The sequence below is a fragment of the Capricornis sumatraensis genome, chromosome X, assembly GCF_032405125.1.
Source record: "Capricornis sumatraensis isolate serow.1 chromosome X, serow.2, whole genome shotgun sequence".
NCBI classification, from domain to species: domain Eukaryota; kingdom Metazoa; phylum Chordata; class Mammalia; order Artiodactyla; family Bovidae; genus Capricornis; species Capricornis sumatraensis.
In genome coordinates, this window is record NC_091092.1 from 125,808,887 (window position 1) to 125,835,715 (window position 26,829).

The 26,829-nt window shown below is 37.8% G+C and overlaps 2 protein-coding genes across 4 annotated transcripts in view; both read left to right on the forward strand.

Annotated features, from left to right (window-relative positions):
* RPS6KA3 (ribosomal protein S6 kinase A3) overlaps window positions 1-9,154 on the forward strand; it is a 96,846-nt gene extending 87,692 nt beyond the window's left edge. For all 3 annotated transcript variants that reach the window (XM_068961955.1, XM_068961956.1, XM_068961957.1), the window contains 5 exons: window positions 781-942; window positions 3,513-3,589; window positions 4,109-4,226; window positions 6,664-6,804; window positions 7,442-9,154. In XM_068961955.1, coding sequence (XP_068818056.1) covers window positions 781-942; window positions 3,513-3,589; window positions 4,109-4,226; window positions 6,664-6,804; window positions 7,442-7,564 — 621 coding nt within the window. In that variant the 3' untranslated portion in view covers window positions 7,565-9,154. The remainder of the gene's footprint in view (window positions 1-780; window positions 943-3,512; window positions 3,590-4,108; window positions 4,227-6,663; window positions 6,805-7,441) is intronic.
* Window positions 9,155-14,741: 5,587 nt separating this feature from the next.
* On the forward strand, window positions 14,742-26,089 carry EIF1AX (eukaryotic translation initiation factor 1A X-linked). Its single transcript, XM_068961970.1, has 7 exons — window positions 14,742-14,951; window positions 15,836-15,919; window positions 18,011-18,114; window positions 19,140-19,190; window positions 21,722-21,803; window positions 22,575-22,666; window positions 24,218-26,089. The coding sequence occupies exons 1-7, from the start codon at window positions 14,936-14,938 to the stop codon at window positions 24,221-24,223; spliced, it is 435 nt and encodes a 144-aa protein (XP_068818071.1). The 5' UTR covers window positions 14,742-14,935; the 3' UTR covers window positions 24,224-26,089.
* Window positions 26,090-26,829: the final 740 nt, after the last annotated feature.

Here is a 26,829-nt window from a genome sequence, read left to right on the forward strand (position 1 = left end):
GGACATCAGAGAGACTTAAGATTAAAATAAGTATTCCAGTAGGTGATTAAAGGGAGAAAGTAATTCAGAACTCTAAAGGAATGGTATCTTTCTGTGTGTGTGCCATTATTGCTTGGATATCACATAGGCAGTACTTAGGTAAATCCGGGTTTTTGTTTCCTTTTTACACTTAAACCCCATGCCTGTTCCATTGAGCCTGTCCACACATTTATTGTGTTTATCCATTGTACACACCATTCCCTCTACTTAGAATGACTACCCCCACTTCTCTGGCTTCTACATTCAGTTCTTCAGATCTTAAATCAGTTGTTACCTCCTCTAGAGACCCTTCCTGACCCTCCCGAGTTGTGCCCCATCACTCACCTATTTATTCTCTGCCTCCCTTACTACTGGGTAAGCTCCTGGCATGTAAAGGCAAGGATCTTACAGGTCTTGTTCATCAGAGTATCTGTAGCTCCTTGTATAATATCCTGGTACATGATAGATATTCAATTAATATTTGTTGAACGATGAATAACTTGGAGACAGATATTACTGCTATTTGCATTTTTCATTAATCCACTTAATTGGACAAAGTGAGGGGGGAGATAAATACTGTTCTTTCTTCCTCCTTTCCTTGCCAAAGTTCTGTGTGAGAGAGTTATACTTACACTATCAGTATTTTATACTGTTGCAATAATGTGAAGGTCACTACCAATCATCTTGTTAAGTTTGTGATAAATAATTTTCCATAATGGAGACGTATTGTTAATGCAGCTCTTTAATTTGTATTTCAATTAGGTGGTACACAGAGACTTGAAACCTAGCAACATTCTTTATGTGGATGAATCTGGCAATCCAGAATCTATTCGCATTTGTGATTTTGGCTTTGCTAAACAGCTAAGAGCAGAAAATGGTCTTCTCATGACTCCTTGTTATACGGCAAATTTTGTTGCACCAGAGGTAATTGTGAAAGAGTTTGCTTGCAGTATTTCAGTATATTTAAAGACTCATTTGCTTTGTTTTGCCCATCTTCCCTGGTAGCTCAGATGATAAAGAGTCTGCCTGCAATGCAGGAGACCTGAGTTTGATCCCTGAGTCGGGAAGATCCCCTGGAGAAGGAGACAGCATCCCACTCCAGTATTCTTGCCTGGAAAATTCTTTCCTGATACTGTTCGAATTTTCTGATTTTTGTCACCATCTTCCTGTATTTCTAAAGCTAAAACATCATGGTCTTTTCTTGTCTTTAGCTTTGTAACCAGTTAGCATCTCTGTTATCCCCTACAACCAGTTTGGGCTTCTTCTGTTCACAGACCTGCCTTCCTAGCCCCTGCTTCCTTCACCACAGCCCCAGGTGACTGCCACAGCCTAGGTGCATGGCTTTCCCTTTTGTCATTGTCTGATCAGTCCACAAAGATGTTGCAAAGCTGCTGAAGTCTTCCTCAAGCACTGCTTTGATCAGGTTGCTGCTTTTCCTAAGAAATTGCAGTTCCCCATTATAGCATCTCTAAAATCCAATGCTTTGCCCTCAAAATTTCTTGCCTTTGGATTATCACTATGTAAAAAATTAAAACTAGAAGCAAGATAATAAAAAATAATAGTTAATCCTAATATAAGGCTTGCATGTCAGGCACATATGTTAACAGATTTCATCCTCTCAGCTTTAATTTGGGTATAATAATTTGTTCTCATAATAACTATGTGAGGTGAGTACTTTTATTTGCATTTTACAGGAAACAGGATGCACAGTGAGGGGTGATGCCATTTGCCTGAGGTCAGATCTAGATTTGAGCCCAAGAAACCCAGCTACAAAGTTTGTGCTTTACCATGTGCTAGATATTTCACAAAAATGATAATAGTTGATAACGTTAGACTAGTTGGATTATAGATTCAGATTCCCTTGTCTGTTCTCCAAACTTTACTTTTTAGATAGAAAAAAAATTTTTTTAAGATTATTTGATTCAGTTCTCCCAGTGATACTAGAACTGATGAGGGACAGGTTTTTTCCTTTATTTGTTGACATATCCACAGCCTCTGACACAAACTGGTGTCCAAGCATGACCCCCTAATCCAGCCATCTCATTTTTCCTCAGGATTGTTTCCTACTTCATATAAGCAGTCTGCTTCTTGGAATCACCATGTAGCTTTTATGTCTTGACACATTGGAATGTTTTTTTTTTGCTTCAGATCCTGCCTCTAAATTCACCTTCAGGAAGTCTTCTATGATCAAACTGTCCTTAGACTGACCTTTAACTCTTCCCAAAATCCTCCTCCTGTATTACTTCTCCACATTCAGTGGATCACCAGATCCTTTCCTTTCTGATTCCTAAATATTTTAGACCTTTTTTCCCTTACCCTGTATATCCAGTCTTTACTGAGTCCTTCCCATTTTATCTTTATGTCTTTTCCTCTTCATGTCCTGTTTTAGTACAGATCCTCACAGCCTTTCAGTTAGTTTGCTACAAATTGCCTCCAATGAGGTGGCCTTGTGTCCATTCTCTCTTCTTGCCAGCATTTTCTCTATACCTTGAGTTATCTTTCTGGTATACACATCCACTTATTTTATTTTCCTCTTTAATGCTTCAATGACATCTGATTGCCTGCAGCGGGAAAAAAACACCTAGATTCCTTAACAAGATATTTATAAAAAGCTTTCCAAGGTATTTCCTGGTGGGCCAGTAGTTAGGACTTGGTGTTTTCACTGTTGGGGCCCAGGTTCGATCTCTGGTTGGGGAACTAAGATCCCAGAAGCCACGTGGTGTGGCCAAACAAATAATTAAAAAACCTTTAAAAGACCGCTTCAGTCTCTCTATAGAATCCCCTGTGTGGAAATCTGGCCACGCTGAACTTACATGTCGCTAAGCAGGCTCTGCTCTCTTGCCCCTGCTCTCTCCCACCTCTTGATTTCGCCTCCTGAATTCTTCCTCGTCGGCCCAATACAAGCAGGTTGCCTCCGAGCCTTCCCTCTCTCCCCTATCAAGAGTGAATTGCTTCTTCATCTTTATACCCATATCCTTAAAACATATTTTTGTTAGAAAACTTATCATGTTGAATTAACTACATATATGTTTATTTCCTTTGCAAGATTCTGATTTTCTTAGAGAAAACAGTTGTTTTGTATTTGTCACAGTTTATGCCTGATAATAGTGATGATTAAATCTTGAGTATATATATAAAAGTACAATTTTGCCCTATACCATTTATACTGTTATATTTTCTTTGTTTTGTTAATTATTTCTGCAGCCCCTTACAAAATATAAATACATTTAAATAAGAAATTTACCTTCAGTTTATTTTTATAGTCCTCTGTGTGCCACAGCAGCATTTGATAAATTAAGATGAATATCAAAATTTAAATTTATATAAAGTATTAGTAGAAGTTTCTAGAAGTAGTATTACTGTATTGTCTTGTTTGTTAATCATGCTCTGTTTTTCTTGTATGCATTGATTTAGGAGACATAATTTAGTTCACAGCCTATCCAAATCTGTATAATAAAAAACAGTGTGTTGATACTAATTTTTACTTTTTCTAGGTTTTAAAACGACAAGGCTATGATGCTGCTTGTGACATATGGAGTCTTGGTGTCCTCCTCTACACAATGCTTACTGGGTGAGTGTGTACCGTATGTTGTAAGCATTTATTCATCGATAATTTTGGTTACATTATCTAGATTTATTTTTTAATCTCTTATAATACTTTCTTTCCATAGTTTCTCTTGTTGTTTAATAATACAATTCTATGTGTATATGTGTGTATCACTGTTATACCTGTATTATTATTTTCTGTAATGTACTATTATTAAGTTCTTCAGGTTATGAGTTGATTTTTTATATCATTTTTGTACTCTGTGTCATAAACATATACTGTTTTAAATATTTTATTCTATAGTATGTCATGTCTTAATTATATTATTGTATATTAAATTTAAATTAATATTTCATAACCTATACCTTGACCTGGTACTTTATGAAGCTTCATATTGTTGTTAATTTTTACTTAAGTAGATTTTGATGAGGTGTAACATTAAATGAACTACTTAGAGTACTTTTGGATATTGCAAATAAATATGAAAATTACCAACCAAAAAAGAAACTTTATTCATTAGCATGTTATTCTGTTATAAATTAGTTACACTCCATTTGCAAATGGTCCTGATGATACACCGGAGGAAATACTGGCTCGAATAGGCAGTGGAAAATTCTCACTCAGTGGTGGCTACTGGAATTCTGTTTCAGACACAGCAAAGGTAAGTATGGCTTCCTATTAAAGCTTTTGAGAAAATAATTTTTCATAATCCCTAGTGAGAAAAAAATATCAGTTAGAAACTTGTTGATAAAGCAGTATTGAAATGATGTCACCAAATACCTCAGACTCAAAAATTGACCACTTACGTTGTTTCTTTTCCAGAATAGATTGGTTTGGCCTATCTATCTATCTGTCTATCTATCTATCTGTCTATTTCATGGTACTTCTTACTAATGAATATGATGAATAACACTTACGGTGGAATTGGCCAGGCAGCTTTGGGAAGCAGAAGGATGTAGTCCATCCCAGGCTCTCATGATGATCTGTGTGTTTCCTCTGTGCCTCACACTGCACTTCACCTAGATTATCCCCTTTAATCCTCTTAACAACACTGTAGAATAGCTAGTAGTGTCACCATTTCCCAGTAGGAAACCAAAGCCCAGAATTTTAGTGTGAACTTCTCCACAGTTACACACCAGGCATGAGTAGGTGCTTCAAAAGAAACAGCCAATTCCAAAGTCCTTGTTCCCTAGAATAACTGTACCGTGTTCTATTTTTGGTCCATATTATGAAGAAAGGGGTCTATCTTTTTCACAATAAATAGTAGTTTAGCTTTATAGTGTCTACTTGAAATCCATTTGAAAAGCCTTTCTTGCTAGCAGACTCGCCATCCCCTGAATAGCATTGATTTGCCTTCTAACTCTCCTCTAGTTTCACTTTCAGTTCATTTGAAGAAAATTCTGTTTGAAAAGAAGAGCAAAGTTTTCCATTTCAAAATAAGAAAAACATAGAGGAGATGAGGAAGATACATATTGGTAAAAAGTGCTCACTCCTTTTTCTTAGAGGTGGATGCTTGACTTGAAATGATTGCATTAGTAAATAGGATATGTCAGAAATTTCTGTAGATAATTTTGGCATCGATATGAAGCCTCAGTTGACTAGTTTAATATCTGTATGGATAATTTAGTATTATAACTGTATTTAAAATGATATGTTAGCTTTTCCCTTTGTTTAACAATAAAATTTCTTAAACCAGGTAATTCATTTTTCTTGGTACTTTTTACTTTTTTAAAATTCATGTATTGAGCACCTGCATTGTGCTTAATAAGCGAAGGTGCCAGGGATAAAAGATGGGACTCAGATGGAATTCCTGATCTCAGAGAGCTCTCAGGCTAGTTGTGAGATGGCCAGAAATATATAGTTCAGTGTCACATGTGCTTTCACAGTGCTCTGCTTTACTGTGCTAAAGAAGTTCACAGATGATGTTTGATCAGAAAGATTTCATGGAAGGCTTTCCAGAAGCATTGAAGGGATTGGCCAGGCAGCTTTGGGAAGCAGAAGGATGTAGTCCATCCCAGGCTGAAGGAGCAGCCCATGCGTGGTCATGATGGCATGGGAATGGCACAGTACCTCCAGGGTGGTGCACAGAGTTTGATGTGACCAGTACAAGGTACATGTAACAGGGTCACTGATGAACCACAGTTATGAAAGGTTTTGTCAGTCATGCTCAGGATTTGGGATTTTCTCTAATTACTGGGGAGCTGCTGAAAAATACTAAGCATTGTAGTGGTCAGATTTTCCTTTTTCAAGGTCACTGTGGAGTAGTAATTTTTAACCATTGGGATCCACTGCAAACTTGGTCACAATTGGTTGTCAGGCATATCAAGTAATGTTACCATAGAAAGTACCATAGTTTATACATTGCCTGGTTTTTTAATAAGTTAAAGCAAGTCTAGCTTATCTCTATGATTTTTATAATTTGGTTCTCATTCACTTGCATTTTATGATTTTTTTTTGAGTGAAAGGCAGGTGAAGATGAGATACAAATAATGTAAAAAAAATTACATCCAATGCACAGCCTATTTTATGGATGCCACATGATTACTAATAAGTTTTGCTAATTTGTCCAGTTAATACTTGTGATTATAAGTATAATGTAATATGCTGAATACCCACAAAATTGAGAAGTAGAAAAAAGTAAAAATAACTCTGTAATCTTTGGAGGGAGCATTTAGAACACTCCAATTAATTCCTGTTATTAGACAGTTGTATCCTGCTTTTCAGTTTTACCAGTAGTACAAAAAAAAAATCTTAAGTAGCTGAAAGTTACTTAGAAATAAACCAATGAAAATGTAGAGAAAATCAGAATATCTGGGAGAAAAAAGAGCCAAAGTCCTTAAATATACATAAAATGTGGTAAATTTACCCTTTGCAATGCACCAGAATTATTGTTAACTCAGGGAGGAGAAAACAAAGACTTAAGGTTTTACTTTTTTTTTTTAAACATTGTCATATTGCCCAAATTGCTTTGTACCCTAAGGTCTGCTACTCAGAAAGAATAGTGTCATGGAAGCCAAGGAAGAATACTACACAGTATCAGGTGCTATAGGAAAACAAATAACAGGTTGAAGCTTGTTTTATTCTTTTTCCCACTACAGGACCTGGTGTCAAAGATGCTTCATGTGGACCCTCACCAGAGACTGACCGCTGCCCTTGTGCTCAGACATCCTTGGATTGTCCACTGGGACCAACTGCCGCAATACCAACTCAACAGACAGGATGCACCACATCTGGTCAAGGTGAGCAGCCCACTGGGGCATGCATGCCACATGCCCTCCAGGGGAGACTGAGATGCCGTCTCTGTACCACAGCACCTTACCCTTTCACTGCCTCTCAACACGCATCCACTTCTCAGGTGAGATTCTCATACAGTGGGTGATTTAGAAAAGAAAAAGCCAAGGCGTGCCAAAATACCATCCTAAAGCTAGTTCAGGAATGATTTCTGAATTTATTAATCAGATAAGCTTTGTGGACTTCCTGACTTTTCTTTGTTCTTTCTTACACACAACCCAAAGCAGACTCTTTGAGGTTGTCAGCAGTGGTAAAACACAAGTTCCAAAACAGCATTCCTTGCTGACTCTCATGGTAAAGGATTGCAGAGGTAAAAAACAATTGAATAGTCCAGAGAAAAGTAAGGACTGGTTGTTATGAGCCCACCCCTGTCTTCTCTCATCCATAATTTCAACCTCCCTCATTGGCCTCTTCAATTTTAGTTAGATCAGAGGATTTGACTAGTGTGATTATTTTCATTATGAGCCTAATAAAATCTATATAAATTTGCATGTGAAGAAATTATCTGGGGAAAGTTCATTTCATATTCTGTGTATAAGTGACTACCCACTGTCATTATTTGTGACCTTTCTTTCCTGTTTTCAGGGTGCCATGGCAGCTACATACTCTGCTTTAAACCGTAATCAGTCACCAGTTTTGGAACCAGTAGGCCGCTCTACTCTTGCTCAGCGGAGAGGTATTAAAAAAATCACCTCTACAGCCCTGTGAAGTGACCTCAGTGAGATATTTGGTACCATGGTGTAAGTTGATAGCACAAGTTCTGGTGACAGGTAGCACATATCTGAGAGGCACCTGCAAGCACACACTGTCCCAGCTGGTACCCATAATGCTGCTGCTCCTGCTGCTGCTCCCGCTTTTGTCTCTTCTCGCTTTAAATGATTGTTAGCAAGTTAGATTTTCCTGGAGCTTCGGATGAAATGAAAATGGAAACATGATGAAGATATATTCACTGAATCAACAAGAATAATAATGAACACATGAATACCACCTAAAAATACACTGAATAAAGTACTCTACACCACATAGCATTATTTTTATAGGAAATATTTCATGTCCCTTAAATATTCTTCGTTAGTTATAGGGATGGACAGTTTATGTTAAGCACTTAGCTTAAACAATCCGTTTCTATTAGCACTGTATCCCTTGTGCCATCCAACATTTTGTATGTTTTTGTAAACAGTTCATATACAGTACATTTCTGTACTGCTTTCTTTAACGTATACATGCCTTGTTTAACTTGGAATCTATTATTAATCAATTGACTATTAAATCTGGTTAAATAGTTCACCTGGATTAACAGTATTGTTGGACAGCCCTCAAAATGGCCAGATTGTAGAACAGCCTTTGAATGTAATACTTCCAAAATGTACATATCTTTCCCCATGTCTGTTTCACTGGTTCATTTGTTTGTTTCTTTGTTTCTTAAAGTCAGGTGCTCTGTCAGGCTAACCTAGAGAGCTTTTGTGATAGAGAAAGTTACTCTGTGTGTGTGTGTGTGTGTGTGTGTGTGTGTGTGTGTGTGTGTGTGGTATGACAGACATCAAGAGTACACCTATGAAGTTAGTCCGTATACTTTGCAAATCCTTAGGGTCTTTTTTCCTTAATTAAGGAAGTAGTTCTTGCATTTTTTATCTTAAATCATCTCCATACTTAGGATTTGGCATACATTTGGAATTTTTCCCAATATACATCAAAGACCTTTAAAAGGCATGGTGAAGAGATGGCAAAGGAAAATTTAGCAACAGGTCATTGAAATCCCATTGGATTTTTCGTGTTTAAATAGATCAAATTGCAGAATTTAGCATATGAATAACAGGATACCTGTTCTTGTATACCTGCAGGAAAAGTATGCTTTTTGGTGGGGGGGGAGAAAAAGATAAATCATAATGAATTATATCCCATTAAGATGCTCTACATTAAACACTAATTTGAATGTAATAAAGGCCATGGGCCTCTCTATGAAATTTGGACTTAAGCTTTCTTATTCTAGGGAATAAAACATTCTGGATCAAATATTATCTGTTCTAACCTTAAATCATAGCTGAGGTAGACTAAGTGAATGTTTAGCATTGAGTGTTTTCTGAATTCCTCCTGATGATTTATAGCCATATAATGCTTTCTTTTCTTTTTTTAAAAAATTTTTATTGGAGTATAGTTGGTTTACAATATTGTGTTAGTTTCATATAATGCTGTCTTTAATTTCAGAAATGATCAGTTTTCATAATGGGCACTATATCTGCTTATTCATTATCTACATCAAATTTGGTAGTTTCCACAATTTCATTAAAGAAACGTCTGCATCCATTATTACCTGTATCTTTGCCAAGCTACCTAGCATACATCAGTATGTAATACGAAAAACATATGAGCAAGGAAAAGGTGATTTAACTTATCTCATCAAGAATGTGCCTGAACATATCTTTCCTAGTCATGTACTAAGCCATTTACATCAGAAATCTCTTTTCCTGCCAGAAGCTTTAAATCTTCCCCCTGAGAGTACAGAGCCAAGAAAGCATGGTTTATCTAAATGTCTTGGAAGCCACTTGTTATTCCTTAACTTCTCCTCTGTGTAATTCAAGAGAAAGAGAAAAGTGATCATGCCTTTTGCCCAGGTGATACAAAATGATTATTGCCTAGAAATCAAATATAAATTTATCTTCTAAATAAAAAAATACATAAGAGGAAAGATTTCAGAAAATCTAGATGGAGAAAGTTTTAAAATATTCCTGAGTATATGGATGATAATGATTAACACCTGCTTTCCATTGCCTGGAAATAAAGGTGTTTTTTTTTTCTCTCCTCTTAAGTGTTTCAAACCTGAGTCATCCCAAATTCTTGTCACTTATGTAATTCTAGGCAGAAAATAGATCTTTTCAGATTTTTGACACTGACACTATTTCATAAGTGCTTAGGTGTATTGTTAATTGTAGTCTTTTAAAACCAGAAGTTAATGTGTAAATCCTTATAAATTGTCTAGTCCAACTTTCTCATATTGCATGTAAAGAACCTGAGACCCAGAGCAAAGACTAGAATCCTTAACTTTCCATTCAGTTTCTTTCCCTCATAACACCGTGCTGCCTTCCCCTCGTATTATCACACGACCATGTGCTGAGTTGTTCAAAAACTATAGTTCTTGGAGCAGTCCTCTGCTGGTACGTGAATGCCTTCTTTGCCTTCTCTGCCTAGAAGAGCTGCCAGTTTTATTGGAGAATAACTGGTTATATGTTCACAAAACTGAAGGCCTTCTGCCTAAAAAGCAGTTCATACTTTATGTCATCTGTGATTCTGGTGTTCCTATTGCCTTTGACTTAGAGCAGACAAACTTGGCCAACAATGTGCTCTAAATGTAGTGCCTGTGCTGGGATAACCTTTCCATTAATTTCTTCAAGTCCAGTTTCTCTTGGGCCCTACAATTGTGGGAGTGAGGCCCTTTCCCATTAGTGCTGCTGGTTACCTCCCAGGAGATTTTAGTTCAGTCTGAAGGATATTTCAATATGAAAGAAGGAACTAAACTAACAGGCCACTTTCACAAACCTCCTCTTAGCTTATAATCCAAAATAATATCCAGAATGGTAGGTTGAATTTAACATTATCAAGCACATACTGGAAAATCTGGATTACACTATACCATGTGTTTTCTATCCTCCCTTTCAAGCGATGATGCTAAATTAAGGTAAGTTTTTTGTCCTCTGAACTTTTTGTATAAGTAAGTAATTTCAGTTCCTAATTCATAGAGATGTCTTCTTTCTAAGTACAATAGACTCTTCACTTTAGCAGATTTGATATAGATTCATTTATTTGCAAGCAACCTCAAAAGTCCAAAAATATAGTAATTTTGACAAGGCACAAAGTTGAGATGCTGTGAGGCTGGAGACTGACATGTGGGAAAAGTCCCTTGGTGAGTGTCTAGAGAGGGTGTGGTGTGTATCCAGTAGAGATTCCACATTTCACACACAGTGGGCTGCAAGGAGCTGGTTTGGGTCAGCCTTCTCCCATCTATTTTTAAGAAGTGGTTGCTGTTGGGAGAAGAGAACATCATGGGAAGTGGGGCTAGTCTGTTAGCTGTACCTTGTACCCTCAGCGCAGGAAAGGCTTCATAAGTGGGCACAATGGGTTGGTAGGAAAAGCACTAGGGTACATCCAGCCTCAGGTGAGAGCAGAAAAGCATTCACGATTTGGGGGCTTAGTACTAATGTGCATCACCACAAAAGCCAGCAGCACACATTTCAACATGGCTGTGATTTTTCTCAACTTCCTGGCCTTTACACATGAGCTGAAAATTTTCAGGCTACTTGACTGTATTTTATAGAGAATATTCTCTCTTGTGGTATCGAACATTTGAAATTTACAAAGGCATTAGGACAGATATCTCAGGAATGTAAGTGGTCAGAAAAGGTCTGCTTTCTGTGATTAACAAATACGATGAGTTCCATGGCTGACCTTGGTGCTTAAACCAGGGGGTTCCAACTAGTCCTAGAGCTCTGTCTTCCGAAAGGTCCACTTCCATGTGACTAACAAACTGGATGTATACTTTGAGCCTTATTTAATTCACAGATAAGTTGACTTAACTCAGCATTTTTATTTCAATTAATGAAAACAGTCCTCTCTTCACCTCCAGATTGCTTACATTTTTCTGGTCTCCCCAAGTGACCATTAGTGGAGACCAATTAATGAAGGAATGAAATTTGCTGTTTTTTTTTTTTTAATTTGCTTTCTTGGGACTGTGGTGTTCTGCAGAGCCACGTTTAACCACTTTTTCTAGTGAAGAGTCTACAGAATGATAATAACTAAATATGGATGGCCAAGAAGATTTTGTATCTACAGTGCGCTTTATATATTTTTGACACTGCTGTATTCTGTGTGATCGAATGACCTGTAACTGGTTCCAATGTGACTGAGTGTTCTCAATGAATTCTAGTAGCAAAGTCAACTTAATTTTCTTAAGCCTTGTATTAACTATCTGTCTCACATTTACCACTTTGATTCCAGTCTTTTAACTGTTCATAACAGGGCATACCAAGGGTTGGGATGAGAGCCTACTTCCTACCTCTAAAGGCACTTTCCTCATTATTTTGCCATATAACCTTGAAGTGCATGATAAGCTGTTTAAATGTCCATGACTTCTCCCAGAGCAACTAGCAAAGTATATTACATTGAATAGAGATTAGTGGAAAGGAAAATTTAGAGACTAAACAGAGGTGTAAACCTCAAGAAAACCTCTTTAGAGCACATACCATTTGAGTACAATGTATGTAAATGTATGTGAGAAGAGAGTTGCTATAATAGTCCTCTCTAAGTAGATTAGTTCAATATCTAACGGAAGTGAAAATCTACTCCTATTATCACTATAGTACTGAGTGAACTGTATACTGAGTTTTTCAAACAAGTACTTAAAGTAGAACTTTTAAATATAAAGCAAGGGCATAAGGACAAAGGTTTTGGTTTGTGTTTCTCTAAGTGTAGTTTACCATCTAAGGCTTCCTTTTTTAATTAAAAAAAAAAGCTTCAAGGTATTGCCATTCCTTAGCATCCTTAATAATTATGGGTGATGAGTTTTTAACTCTTAAGATTATATACCTGTATTACGTTTATCTTAACTCTTACCCTAAGCAAAAGGGAAGGTATACACCTAAGGGATGTAATTATTTTGCATTTTTGGCCATGGGTGGGAAAGGGGTGGGTATCTACTTAAACAGTTTTTAAAAAAGAAAAAAGTCACAAATATTTTTCTACTCTTATATATGATTTTACTTTATACTAGTTTCTCTCTAGTAAGGCATGCCAGAAGCCCATGACACCATATCACGAGTTTATATGTATTGTACCTTTTATTGGTAGTTAAATCTCATCAGATGCTTGGCACCGCTGCCATGATTATGAAATGCTTGTAAAGGATTAAATATCACTGAGTATTTTAAATTGTTTTACTTAAGAGTCTAATCTGGGAAGTTTTCAAATCATAATATTAATGTATAATCTAAGCTCTTTCAGATGTATCCATGAATAATCCTGGAACAATATTGCTTGTATTCCTGTCACAGAACAGGTTTTGTAATCTTTAAAAGAAATGAAAATTTATATAATAAAGTTTCAAATAAATGCATGTATGTCCTTTTATGAGATTATTTTGCTTAGGTTTGTCCGTTAGATGCCAGCAGCATGGCCCTCCTTCCCCAGTTGTGACAACCAAAAGTATCTCCAGACACTGTCAACCATTCCTGGTAGAGAACCACTGTTTGACAATTGTAACTTAGGAATGTCCACTTTCTTAGAAAATGTTTAAATGCTAACGTTTTCAGAAAAATGATTTAAAATAAGATTACTTAAAAGTGAAGCTCTTCCTCCTGCATAGTCAGCTGTATTAGTTTGCTGAAGCTACCAATAAAGTACCACAGACTGGGTGGCTTAAAAACAAATTTATTTTCTTACCATTCTGGAGGCTACGAATCTGAGACCAGGGTGTTAGCAGTATTGGTTTCCTTTGAGGTCTCTCCCCTGGGCTTGTAGATTGCTACCTTCCTGCTCATGTGGTGTTCCTTTCTGTGCTGTGTTCTAATCTGTTTATAAAGACACCTAGTCATATTGGATCAGGGCCCACCTTAATGATTTCATTTCAGTTTAATTACGTCTTTAAAGACCCTGTCTCCAAAGTCACATCCTGAGGTATTGGGGGTTATGAGTTAAATATGCAAATTTTCAGTTCAGTTCAGTTCAGTCGCTCAGTCGTGTCCGACTCTGCGACCCCATGAACTGCAGCACGCCAGGCCGCCTCCCTGTCCATCACCAACTCTCGAGTTCACCCAAACTCATGTCAATCGAGTCGGTGATGCCATCCAGCCATCTCATCCTCTGTCGTCCCCTTCCCCTCCTGCCCCGAATCCCTCCCAGCATCAGTCTTTTCCGGATTTGGGGAGGATACAATTAAGCCCCTAATGCTGAGTTTGTCTTCTTCCCTCCCTTCCTGTGTGTACTGAGCACCTACTGTGTGCCAGACATTCTGCTAAACGTTGGTAATAGTAAGCAACTGATTTGGTCTCCACCAAATTAGGTTTACCGTGAGGTAGGGGACACTTAAGGAGAAGGCAATGGCATCCCACTCCAGTGCTCTTGCCTGGAAAGTCCCATGGATGGGAAGCCTGATGGGCTGCAGTCCATGGGGTCGCTAAGGGTCGGACACGACTGAGCGACTTCACTTTCACTTTTCACTTTCATGCATTGGAGAAGGAAATGGCAACCCACTCCAGTGTTCTTGTCTTGAGAATCCCAGGGATGGGGAAGCCTGGTGGGCTGCCATCTATGGGGTTGCAGAGAGTCGGACACGACTGAAGTGACTTAGCAGGGGACACTTATAAATAACAAGTGTCATGTAAATATTACTCTTTGGGACAAGTAATAAAACTGAACTGTGAGATTAATGAACCCGCAGCTCAAACCTGAAGACGCCAGTTTGCCACAAAGCAGTAGAAGTCTGGGAGTTGGTGACGGACAGGGAGGCCTGGTGTGCTGCAGTCCATGGGGTCGGAGAGTAAAACACGACTGAGCGACTGAACTGAACTGAGTAGAAGTCTGGCGCCAGGCAGCAGGGGGCGCTACCTGAGTACGCCTGTACCGCGGCGCCTCGGCACCGCCCACTGCTTCCAAGATTCCGCCTGCTCCCAGGCTCACGGCCCCGCCCCCGGGCTCGTGGCCCCCGCCCCTGCTCCCAGGCTCACGTGCCCCGCTCACGTGCCCCGCCCACCGCCCCCCCGCTCCACCAACGGCCGTTGACGGTCTGAGAGCGCGTCTGCCTATCTAACAATAGGAGTCAGCCGGCTACGCATGCGCCATAGGTAGGAGGGGGCGTGGCCTGCTGACGTTGGGAGGTGGAGATAACGGACGCAAGCAGGCGCGACGCCATTTGCTGCGGCTGAACGTCGGTGAAGGCGGATCTCGGAAGACGTCCGTCGCTAGACTCCCGCAGACGCGACCCGGTCTCTCGCAGCCGGTTCGTGTCACCCTATCTCACGCGTCTCCCTTCGGAGGAGTCGCCGCCACCACCCGGAGAGAAGTCGGAGACGCCTCAAGTGCGTCGTCACCGCCATGCCTAAGAATAAAGGTAATGCCGCCTGAACCTCAGGACCCCGACTCCCCTCTGCCCGGTCTCCCTTGCTCTGTCCGCGGCCTCCGGATGCCCTAGGCCGCAGTAACTTTCCTCTTCGGCCTGCCTTCACACAGCTAGACTATCCGGACGCGATTCTGGTCTCGGGGGAGGAGCTGGGAAGTTACTTCAGGCTTCCAGTTTGGTCACACTGGGGTGGAGCCGACGCCATTTTTGAGGGGCCTCCTGCGGGAGAACGTGTGCTTCTGCTCATAATTCGCGCCAGACAGACCCCGGCGCTACGGGGACCTGTGGGTAGACCTCCGTGCGGCCTGGGCTTCCCACATGGGCGCCACATGGGCGCCACAGGCCTTAGCGGCAGTTGTTAACTTTCATAGGGCGATACCTGCTTTAAGTGGCCATCAGTACTCCCTCATGGGATTCTTTATGGACAGTTGCTGGGTATTGTTGAGACTCTTCCCTTTCCGTGGTAAAGGGGGCTTGATAGCTTACTTCTTTTTATTACTAAATAGTACTCATTATATGGAAATATCACAGTTTATCCATTTATCTACAGAAGGACATCTTGGTTGTTTCCAAGTTCAGGCAGGTAGGACCTTGCTTTTTTACTGGCTTGATGTATTCTACAGATCCAGTGTAAACTCTCAAGAGTTGCCACAATTGTTTCTCTCCCTCTACTACAAAAATCAGTGTGTTCCATTACAGTAGTGAGAACTCTGCCAGGCCCACCTCCGGCCGTTATCTTTTTGCACACAGATCTTTCATTTGGGAGAGCAGGTACAGAGAGACCTTATTTTATAAAATTAGTCATGAACGTTTTATAAGCTAAGTTCTTTTTCTACTGTTTTACAGATAATGTCTTTTTCTTTAAAAACCATTAGGTAAAGGAGGTAAAAACAGACGCAGAGGCAAAAATGAGAATGAATCTGAAAAGAGAGAGCTGGTGTTCAAAGAAGATGGGCAAGGTAAGCATTTAATAAGTTAGGTTTCTTTCAGTAATAGTTGTCTTTTGTAAATAAAGATATTCAATTTCTAAACATTAGAAGATACTGTTCATAATCTGGAGCAAAAAAATGTGGTGTTCCTTTTTGCTCCTCACTTTCTCATCCCCTACACTTCTCCAGAGCATTTCTTTATAGTTATTTCGTGTATACTCAGCCTTTGTTGAGGGTTGATGGCATTTCTGTAAATACATATGTTTCACTATTATTTGTGAACACACTCAGAACTAAGAATGAATTGAACAGTTCCCTCTGTAAAGCTGGAAAGATGTTCCCAGGCAAATGCAATTGAACAGAGTGAACTGAACTTCAAAAGCTATATTGTTGACAATTCCATGACTTGGTTGGCTTTTTTTTGATAGTGAATGGTGCTACATAGTGTGTTCAATAGACCATGGTTATTAGAGGAATGAATCCAAAGCCTTTCCCTTACTTCTCCAGTTGTATTGGCATTTATCAATAATTTATAAAATACAGTGAAATGAAACTGAACCATTGACTTGACCTTTTCAAACTGATTAAGATTTTTAAGTAATAACACTAGTTTCCCATGTTTTTATTTTGAGTAATTTCAAACTTTCAGAAAAGCTGTAGTTTTAAGTACCATGAATTCCCTTAAACACTTCACATGTGCACGTGTGTGTGTCTATGTCTGTGTGTCTGACTGTCTCCATCCGTCTTGAACCATTTGGAAGTTGACTGCAGACATCATGGTACTTTTCCCTTACTATGAATGCTTCATCATGTGTCTCCTAAGAACAAGTCTATTCTCTCAGATAACTAAGGTTATCAGTTCAGTTCAGTCGCTCAGTTGTGTCCGACTCTTTGTGACCCCATGGACTGCAGCATGCCAAGCTTCCCTGTCCATCACCAACTCACACTCAGGTATTTTAACGTGAATATATTATCTGTCCAGTATATAATCATATTTAAATTTTTCTATTTATCTCAGTAATTTCCAGCAGTTTTTAACAAATAACTTTTTCTAATTGTCTCTTTTACAGAACTTGATTAATTTGTTCATACCATGAATATATATAAGCCACTGAAAATAAAACACAGTATCTGGCTGAAAGACCTTTTTATTTCTTACCCTTGCTCATTTTTACCTCCTTTAGCAATTGACTTTATTTTGACTACCATTAGCTCTTTTTCATGTTTCCCCCTCCCTCTTTGGAAGAGAGGCTACCTTTTAAATGACCAGCAATATTGAGGTAGTAAATGGGTGCTAGATTCACTGCAGTCTGAGTAACACTGCCACTTTGCAATCCCACAGGTGAACCTTTGAAAGTTAGGTTTCATTATATTTACACACTGGTGGATAGCCTCTTCTTAAACACAACTTGAGTAAGAGAAAAAAGTTTTGGAGTGACCCCCATCCCCTACCTCCGATCTTCTGGGCCACAAGAGATGGCCCTTGTGCAAGCCAGTGTATAATCTCAGTTTTTCGAATGGCAACAAAACAGGGTGGCTTCCTTGGTACCATTTTGGAAAGATTTTGATTAAAAGTTTGGCATTTGCCTGGGAACATCTTTCCAGCTTTACAAAAACCAAAATAATCACTAATTTAACAAAGACATTAATAACATTCAAGCTGCTTTTATTTGCTAGTGTACCAAAAATTGTGTTGTGACCAGTCTCTAAAGGCTAACCTTCCTCTGAGGGAAAGGAGATCCATAACTGGGTGAGGATCCAAAGTGAGCGATTGATGAGGAACATTTTAGTGTATATTTTGGTACAAGCCACTTTGATTTCCAGAAGTAGAGCATACAGTGATGAAGACAGTGGTCAGTCTGCTGAACTCACAGTGAGTAAGTAAGGTAATTAAAGTATTTCTAATAGAGACAGCTTGTCATGGACATGGCATTCCACAGCTTTGATGTTGGCCCTGCTGTATACTAGGTTGGTGTATATCACGCCCTTGTACTTACTTTACTGCAAATACTTACTCCTAACCAACACACCTATATGTTCTAATGAACCTATGTGGACTTTTAAGTTGCCTTTATCAGAAATTGAGCAATGTCCTATACTCTTTTCTTTTCCCTCATCCAGAGTATGCCCAAGTGATCAAAATGTTGGGAAATGGACGATTGGAAGCGATGTGCTTCGATGGTGTTAAGAGATTGTGCCACATCAGAGGGAAACTGAGAAAGAAGGTAGCTGTGGAGACTTGTTTTACTTTAATATAAAATTATGGTTAAAGGGGGAGAAATGGCGGTAAGGTTTTTATGGGTCAGGGACCTTTTTTTAGCATCATTTATGTTGTATTCCTGCCCAAGGTGGTTAACCTGAATCTAATCGTGAGAAAATAATTAAGTCCAAATTGAGGGACACATTGTAAAACAAATCATCTGACTGTAAGTATTGGGTTGGCTATTAACAACTTAAGGAAAAACATGAACCAGCTTTTTGGCCAATCCAATACATGCAATGTTACTGTCATGAAAGAAAAAAAAATGCTGGAAGGGCTATTTCAATGTAAAGAAGATTAAAGAGACTCATTGGTTATGTGCAGTAAGTGGTCCTTATTTGGGTTCTGACTTGGGGTTGGGGGAAATAGTTGTAAGGAGTGTTAAGAAATTTGAATATGAATTAATGGTAAATAAATGTTGTATTAATGTTAAATTTCCTGAATTGAAAGAACGAGCAGCCTTGGAAAGAAATGATTAATTTCCCATCAGTGTAGCTGATCAGGCAGATTGATTTATTCATGAGGCTGGTTAGAATAGAAGTCCCTCTAATCTTGACTTTATGATTAAAAAAATAATTGGGTCATTAATGCTTCTGTTACCAAACTAAAGGGATTTTGTTTCCTGTGTGTATTTGAGTACATGGGGGAAAGGTAAAACCACATTTCTAATTTTACTATTCTCATATGTAATGGGTAACTAACCACTTGGAGTGGTTCAGTATTAGAAATCCCTTAATTGCTAAACTAATCGTTGGTTCTTTGAAATTATTAAATTGTCAAGTAGTTAAATTGTTATTTTTCTAATATCCCAAATGATAGAAACTTTAAAATGGCTCAGCTGCTTATTGTAGTTTTTGTCCCCTAATTCTAAATGTAGATACTCTACCCACAATTGACTGAATAATATGTATGTGTTATGGGAAGACTGACTCAACATTGCTCTTGGTTGAATATTTTTATTTTAAATGTAACCTGCTCTGGCTTTTATAGGTCTGGATAAATACCTCAGACATTATATTGGTTGGTCTACGGGACTACCAGGTAAAAATATTATTAAAATTTTCATTGTTTACTTGCTTGAATTTCATGAGCAACTGATGTTTAGAACATAAGTCATAGCCAAATTTGATCAGTTCCCAGGCTGCTCAGTATTGTGTCAATAAACATTTCTTAAGGGCCAGTTCTGTCATAGGCATTGTGCTGGGTACCCCAGGGATCATGGTTCCCCAGTGCCAGTCTATGGAGTCTGCATTTTCACTATAGAAGAATCACAGTGTGAATTTTTCATGAAGCTAAATACTCCTTTTTCTCTTTTGGATATTTAGAAGTTCCCTTTTTGGAATGAAGGATACTATACTGTAGTTTTGTTAAGTGTTCTCAGTTGGCAGGATAACAATAAAAATGTAATTTTATGTTGGAGTGCCTGCCTGCCCCAATTTTTTTTAATTTATACATATTGAAATAAAAATACGAAAACCATTACTCTAGGGGATACAACTGAGTGAGTCAGGCTGCCATCTCACAAAATGCTTATGGCCTGACAGTGGAGAGAATAAGAGGCACACAAGCAGTTACAAGACAAATCATGATAAAAGTGTGTATGTTCAGTCACTCAGTCATATCCAACTCTTGTGCTCTAAATTTAGATGGGAACTTAGGGAAGAAAATGGTAGTTACCCTTCAGTGATCTCTACCTGGAGACTCTACCCATTGTGAGTCTGTGAAATCTATTTGGTTTCCACCTATTGGAACTCAGCACCATGTATATGTTTACATTTTGAGTGATAGTGTCTCTATTTTTATAACTCTGATCATACTCTGATTTTTTAAATGTATGTTCCAGAATAAAGAATTAAAATTACTACTTTAAATCAATGGTTCTCCACTGTGGGTGACTTTCCTCCAGGAGACATTTGGCAGTGTCTGGAGACATGACTGGTTTGTACACATGGGGTAAAGGGCAGTGCTGCTGGCATCTAATTGATAGAAACCAAGGGTGATGCTGAACATCCTAAAACACACAGATTGGTCCCTACAGCAAAGAATTATGTGGCCGAAAACATAAACAGTGCTGACATTGAGATAGCGTGCTCTAAACTCATATTATTTTAATGTCCATTTTCTTCTTTTGATCTTAAAGAGAACCTCAGAAGTAGAATTAATTCCCTGTTTGACAGATACGGAAGTCAAGGTTTTGAAAGATGTAACATTCATGCATGCATGCACGCTAGCGTGCTGAGTTGCTTCAGTTGTGTCTGACTGTGACCCCAGGGACCGTAACCCACCAGGATCCTTTGTCCATGAGCTTCTCCAGGCAGGAATACCGGAGTGGATTGCCATGCCCTCCCCCAGGGATCAAACCCGAGTATCTTAAGTCTCCTGCATTGGCAGGTGGGTCCTTTACCACTAGTGCCACCTGGGTAGCATTCATATTGATACTGTTAAAATGACAGCCACAGTAAATGTTCTGATTCTTAATTTCCCATGATCCTTCTTTTATGCCCCTGCCACTGAGAGGGTGGTACAGGGGCCAGTAGCATCACTAGCTTTCAGTTACTTGTTAGAAATGCAGATTCTTGGACCCCACCCCAGGGCGCCTCAATCAGAATGTGTGTTTTAACCAGAATCCCCTTGGGCTTCTGTACATAATGCTTTTTGAGAAGTGCTGGTCCCAAATCATACCATTCTTGGGTCACTGTGATCGCTTTCCTGCCTTTCTTTGGACCTGCTTTCAGGTCCAAAAATTTTTTTGAAGTTGAAACAATCAGCTTCGAACCCGTTTTTCTTCCTTAATTAAGTCAGATTCTTTTCAGATGGGGAAGTGTGAATGTTATGAAGCATTCATTTTCAGTGGGACACTTGGATCAGAAATAGCCATATATTTTACAAATACACTGTCATGGTCTTCATGCCATAACTCCTAATTTATCAGGAGATATAAAAGCTCCACCCAGGTAGCGTTAGTGGTAAAGAATCTGCTTGCCAAGACATGGGTTCGATCCCTGGATTGGGAAGATCCCCTGGAGGAGGAAATGGCAACCGACTCCAGTATTCTTGTCTAGAGAATTCCATGGACAGGGGAGCCTGGTGGGCTACAGTCCATGGGATCACAAAGAGTCAGAAATGACTGAGCATAGACATTAAAGCTCCATAAGAGATTCTGATGGATTTGTACCCTAAGAACCACTGATTATGGAAAAGTATAATAATTCCCTTAGGTCATTATCCCAGTCTCAATTTTTGAGTTAGTGTTTAATCACCTAAATTATGGTCCCAGTGAATTTTTATTTTTCAAAAGACTTCTAATCAAAGGGTAACTAAATAATCTTTAAAATTGGGTCTGCACAGTTCTGCTTCTTTTGAAGTGAAATCTATATAAATGTCTTCCCTAAGCTTGTTGATCATTATTCACTTACATATGCAAGATTCTTCAGACTGACTTAAACCCAAGAATGTTTTTCAGAGGGTAGGAGAAAACTTTAAAATTTAAGAAAAGTTTGAAACTAATTTATGAAATTAATGGATAGTATTTTGGCATAATTATTTTTAAACATTATGTGTCTCTTTTTAAGGATAATAAAGCTGATGTAATCTTAAAATACAATGCAGATGAGGCTAGAAGCCTGAAAGCATATGGCGAGCTTCCAGAACATGGTAATGTCTGAGTTATTAACCTGTTAATATGCTGTTAATCCTTGATGGTTTAAATGAAGGAATTTTGATAGAATTTTTTTGATTTTGCATATTTAGTTTTGTCTTTATGTGACTCAGTCCAAGTATGCCTACCTTCAGTTCATATTACTAGACACCTTAAGAAGAAAGTAATTGAGACTCTGTCTCTAATAACTATACTTTTGGTGAGGATTTATCCTTTATGAGCCCCTGGACTATATTTTGGTTGTTGCATATTACCAAGAAAACTGTAATTTTACTTGGGTGTGAAAATCCTGCTGTAATTATTTACTTCACATTTCCAATCTAGGAAATACTAATATATCTGGGAATAGGACTAGGAATTCCTGGTTCATTTCTGTTATTAAGGGATAAGCATGATATAACCAAATTTTTCTGATTGACGTGTTTGATAATTTCTGGGTTGTTAACATGTGCTACCTTCTTTGAAGTTTAGCTAGAAGTTGTAATAGTTTAGTGTTTGTTTAATTGGAGCCAGCCTCACTAAAAATACCTTTGTGAACAAAAGAAAACTATTTCCATCTTGACTTAGAGATGTGTAAAATAGTGTTCTATATACTAGAGTTGTTAGGTAGACATTACGAGGATATTTTTGATAATGAAACAGATTAAAAGTTTGACTTGTATAGTTCAACGTTTGATACCCAACTACTGCTTTCAGTGGGCACTTTAATTCATTTTTGTTAACATCTTGGCTATATTATATGACTATATTTGTTATTGTTTCTTAAGCTAAAATTAATGAAACTGATACATTTGGTCCTGGAGATGATGATGAAATCCAGTTTGATGACATCGGAGATGATGATGAAGACATTGATGATGTAAGTTGATGCACCTTGTGTTTTCTCAATTTTAGTTTGTGCTAGTCAAATTGTTTGTGCTTATGAGAATTTTATGATCTTTTTCAGTATTTCTTCCTGAAAAGATCAGTATTTGCTAGAGTATCTAGAGAGAGAGCTATTAAGAAATTTAGCAGACAATTGTGAGAAATAAGATTTTATCCAAGAAACAGGCCTTTTCTTTTATTAATTGCAATATAGTTGATGTACAATATTATATGTTACAAATGTACAATATACAGATTCACAATTTTGAAAGGTTATAGTGTGTTTATAGTTATTATTAATATAAGTGGCTATATTCCCTGTGTTGTACAAACATGCCTTCTCTTAATTGAAACTAGTATATTAAAAGAATAATCTTGTTTGAACCAGTTTGGTATGAAGCATTGGAATTACAACATAACATTAAAAGCCCTGTTAAAGGGACTCCCTGGATTGCCAGTGGTTAGGACTCTGTGCTTTCACTGCTGACGGCCTGAGTTTGATCCCTGGTCAGGGAACTAAGATCCCACAAGCTTTGTGGCACAGCCCCCCTGCCCCAATAAAGCAAAGACTGGTCTTGAGGAAGACTGAGTTAGTGATACCTACCACCAAGATTTTACAATTAACATATTTCTATACTTGGTGTATCACATTTCTGTCTATACTTTCATTCATCTGTCAGTCCATCTTACATATTTTGATGTATCTCCAAACCATTTAGAATACACCATGACTTAAGGAAAATTTGAGCACAAAACCTACAGTACTGTATTTTAAAGCATACCCTAAAATAGAAAATTAATAAGGGTTAAGAAATAAATCCATCATTCTATTTTTAATGTTACCTCCGTTTGGAGACCCCTGAGCCAGAGGATTCCTGTGACTAAACTGTTAGTAACTTAAGAACCTAGTCAGAGAACATGCCTGAGTCTGAAGTCACATACGCAGAGGTGATAGGGTGAACATCTAGATAGGGTAAAGCTTTTCTAAGAAAAATATTTTTAAATTTGTGCCAGTGCTTCCTCAGAACTGGGATAATAAAGACAGTTATTAACTGGGATAATAAAGTAGTTATTAAAGTAATTTGAGTTGGCTTGTATGTTTTGTAAGTGTTGCTTTATCACCTGAGAACACTACTTCTTCCCCAAGGTGTTTCTCCAAATGGTTTCTGTGTGTTCTTGCCTTCACCTCTATAACCAGGTTGACTGGTAGGAGAATTTGGTATCACACTTGGCCCTTTCTTAAGGAAGTAACACTCCTTGTGTCTGCTCCCACCCCCAAGATAAATTTCTAGTCACTAGCATGAAAGGACGGAGACACTAATCTTTACAGATAATATTCTGCATAACGTATAGCATTCTGAAGGAATTTGTAAAGATTCACTGGCAGCAGACCAGAATTGAGAAAATCCTAGCGTACAGAATTTCCTCAGCAAACTGAATTTGTTTCCCAGATAGTCTAAAGAAGAGGGTGCGTGTGCCCCTTACATGAGGTAGACTGTTGGAGTATAAAAATTATTTTGGTTGATCTGATTTTTTTTTCTTCCAGATCTAAAGCGAACTCAGCCTTGCACATTCCAGTTTTCTCTGAAGATTGTTCAACAGTTTGAATGTTTAACTGTGACTCATTAAAATAAAAGTTTCATTAGCAGCACAATTTGCTAAAGCAGAGTGATTTTGTTTCTAAGGTATTTCTTTAAAAACTGGTAATGCTGAATTCTCTTAAGTGAAATGTTAAGGCCACTTTGTTCTTTTGGTATAATGGAAGTCTGCTCTTTGAAAACAGGAAAAAAATGCATTATTGCCTTTCCCACTTTGACCACTTCCAGTAATAAGTAAATGGATGTTTTGAATAAACCACTTGCTATATACTTGTTATAAATTATAATTAAGCCCTAGTTTTGACTTACCTGTTGACTGTACAATGAATTTTTATATATTCCAGTTACCTAGTTCCCTTAAGATTTTGGTACAATTTAAGGGAAGCAGAAATCTTCATTTGAAGTAAAAAATGATTGTTCTGTTTTTCATATTTCAGTAGCATTTGGCTATTTTTATACTAACTTTGAAATCATATACTTTTTTTTTTCATGATCTTATTTTGCCACTGTAAGCCTGTCAACGAAAAAGGCATTTCCAAAGTGAAGTTTTTAGAACCTGGGTTTTAATAGCAATTTTGAATTTGTAGAGTTAGTAGTTGCAGAAATCAAACACTAGGTGGCACCCAGTTATCTTAACATTAGAGACATTGATATAGTTATCAATCTTTTTTTTAACTTACTGTTCACGGATGATTTCCCAAACAAAAGACTGATCACATGCTATGTAGAATATTTTTGCAAAAGAAAAAGATGATGTTCAAAAAGTTTTATTTTCAGAAGTCATATGTGTAAGCTGGAATTTTGAGCGCTTTTTAAACACTTATGTGTAAATGAAAATTTAATTTCATAACTGCTTGTACAAATTAAGCCTTTTGGAAAGTATCTCTAAGCTGGGAAAAGAGGAAGGTATGAAATGAAAAGATGGTCTCCAGTTTCTGAATGGAAGAGCTGCATACAAGGGAGAAATATAATAAAAGTCAGTATTGTGCTGTAGAGAATATTAAACCCTTACTTTGTGTTTAGGATGTATTTTATTATGTGTACAGGTGTTTTTGCTTGTATTTTATCGGCAATTTAGATTTACCCTGTGTTACTTAGTTTTCTATTATCACTTCTAGTAAGATGAAATTAAGGGCAAGACCTAAGCCTCACTAGCTACATAGAAATCATATAAAAGAAGTCCTTGTAGCTTTTAACACTTGTAAGGAAACAGCTTTGAAAAATTTACTTCATGATTGTCGTCATCACGAAGTAATGACATAAGGAGTAATCTAAACCTCCTAAGATATTTAGGCTTCTGTACATAAAAGTGCTTTGCTAAATTTGTGCCATATGTAGATCTTTCCTCCACATTATCTTACCAAGAATGTTTTACCCTGCATCTGTGCTACAGTTCATGGTAGGGGTGGTGCAACTCCAACATTGGTTTTTCTACTTCCCTTAACAAATGGTTTGTCTAAAGATTCTTTTCAAATTACAAATATGACATTGATTCTTGTGTTTGCAAGTGATTTTTTTCTTGCCGAGGTAGTAACAGTCCCATCTGGTGCTGTTGCACTCTAGAACATCTCAAATCACGATGATTAAAATAGTTGGGGTAAACGAGTAGTTCCTATGCAACCCTACTTGGAGGAATTATTTTACTTGCTTGTCTTTAATGTAAAAATTAGTTTAACTGATTTGATTATATTTCACATGAATTTGGAATGGAAGTGGTTGTTAAGGAAAAAAAATTTTTTTTGTTAGGCTGTTTGATTCTTATAATACAGTGTTATAAGGTGTGCCCTGAAAGAAAATAAAGTGTTTGAAATCCAAGAGTAATGATTCTTACTGCAAAGAGAGTGTAATAGTTACCACGATTGAGTTTGACAGGCTTGTGTTTTTATACACAGTGTTTATTCCAGTTAGAGTATAAATAAGTCCTATTCCTAAGGTGGTTAAATAACCAAAGCAAATGTTTGTGTTAAAAAAAAGACTTGCCAAGAATTAATTGTTTGACTGTTGAATCTTTCTTGAACATCCAGCTTCTCAAAGAGACTACCTCTTAAGGAGCCTGTAAACTATGCATGATGAAAATTCTTGTCTTTTATTAATGGTCATTGGTTTACTCACCACATCCATGAATTGTGGCTATAAACATAGTTGTTTACAAAACTCATAGTGACTTACAGTTTAACTTAATCTCATCTCTTGTGTAAATACAAAATATAGAATGTTGCATAACAACTTTAATAGATGTAAACTGCTGTCAATACTGAGCAAGTGAGTAATCAAATAGATAAAAGCATGTTTCAAATAAAATACCTAGCTGGATTTATACTTTATTGCATACAGATTTAATAACATCCAGTGTTGTGTGGCTTGACAGTGAAATAAGTTCTGTATGTTCCCTGACAATCGTAAAGATTAAATTATAAAGATTTTCAGTATGAGATGTTTAGATCTCTATCCTGCTTATTACTAAGGGGGAGTTTCATTTACACAGTTTGGACTCCCATGAACTTTTGCGTACCACTTTGTATTTTTTATTTACCTTAAAGTAGCATTCTTGCATTTTTCT

Excerpts from the sequence above, each read along its gene's own strand:
- EIF1AX (XM_068961970.1), top strand. Across the intron at positions 18,115-19,139 it reads GAGGGAAACTGAGAAAGAAG|GTCTGGATAAATACCTCAGA; the intron begins GTAGCTGTGGAG and ends TGGCTTTTATAG. Across the intron at positions 19,191-21,721 it reads TTGGTCTACGGGACTACCAG|GATAATAAAGCTGATGTAAT; the intron begins GTAAAAATATTA and ends TCTCTTTTTAAG.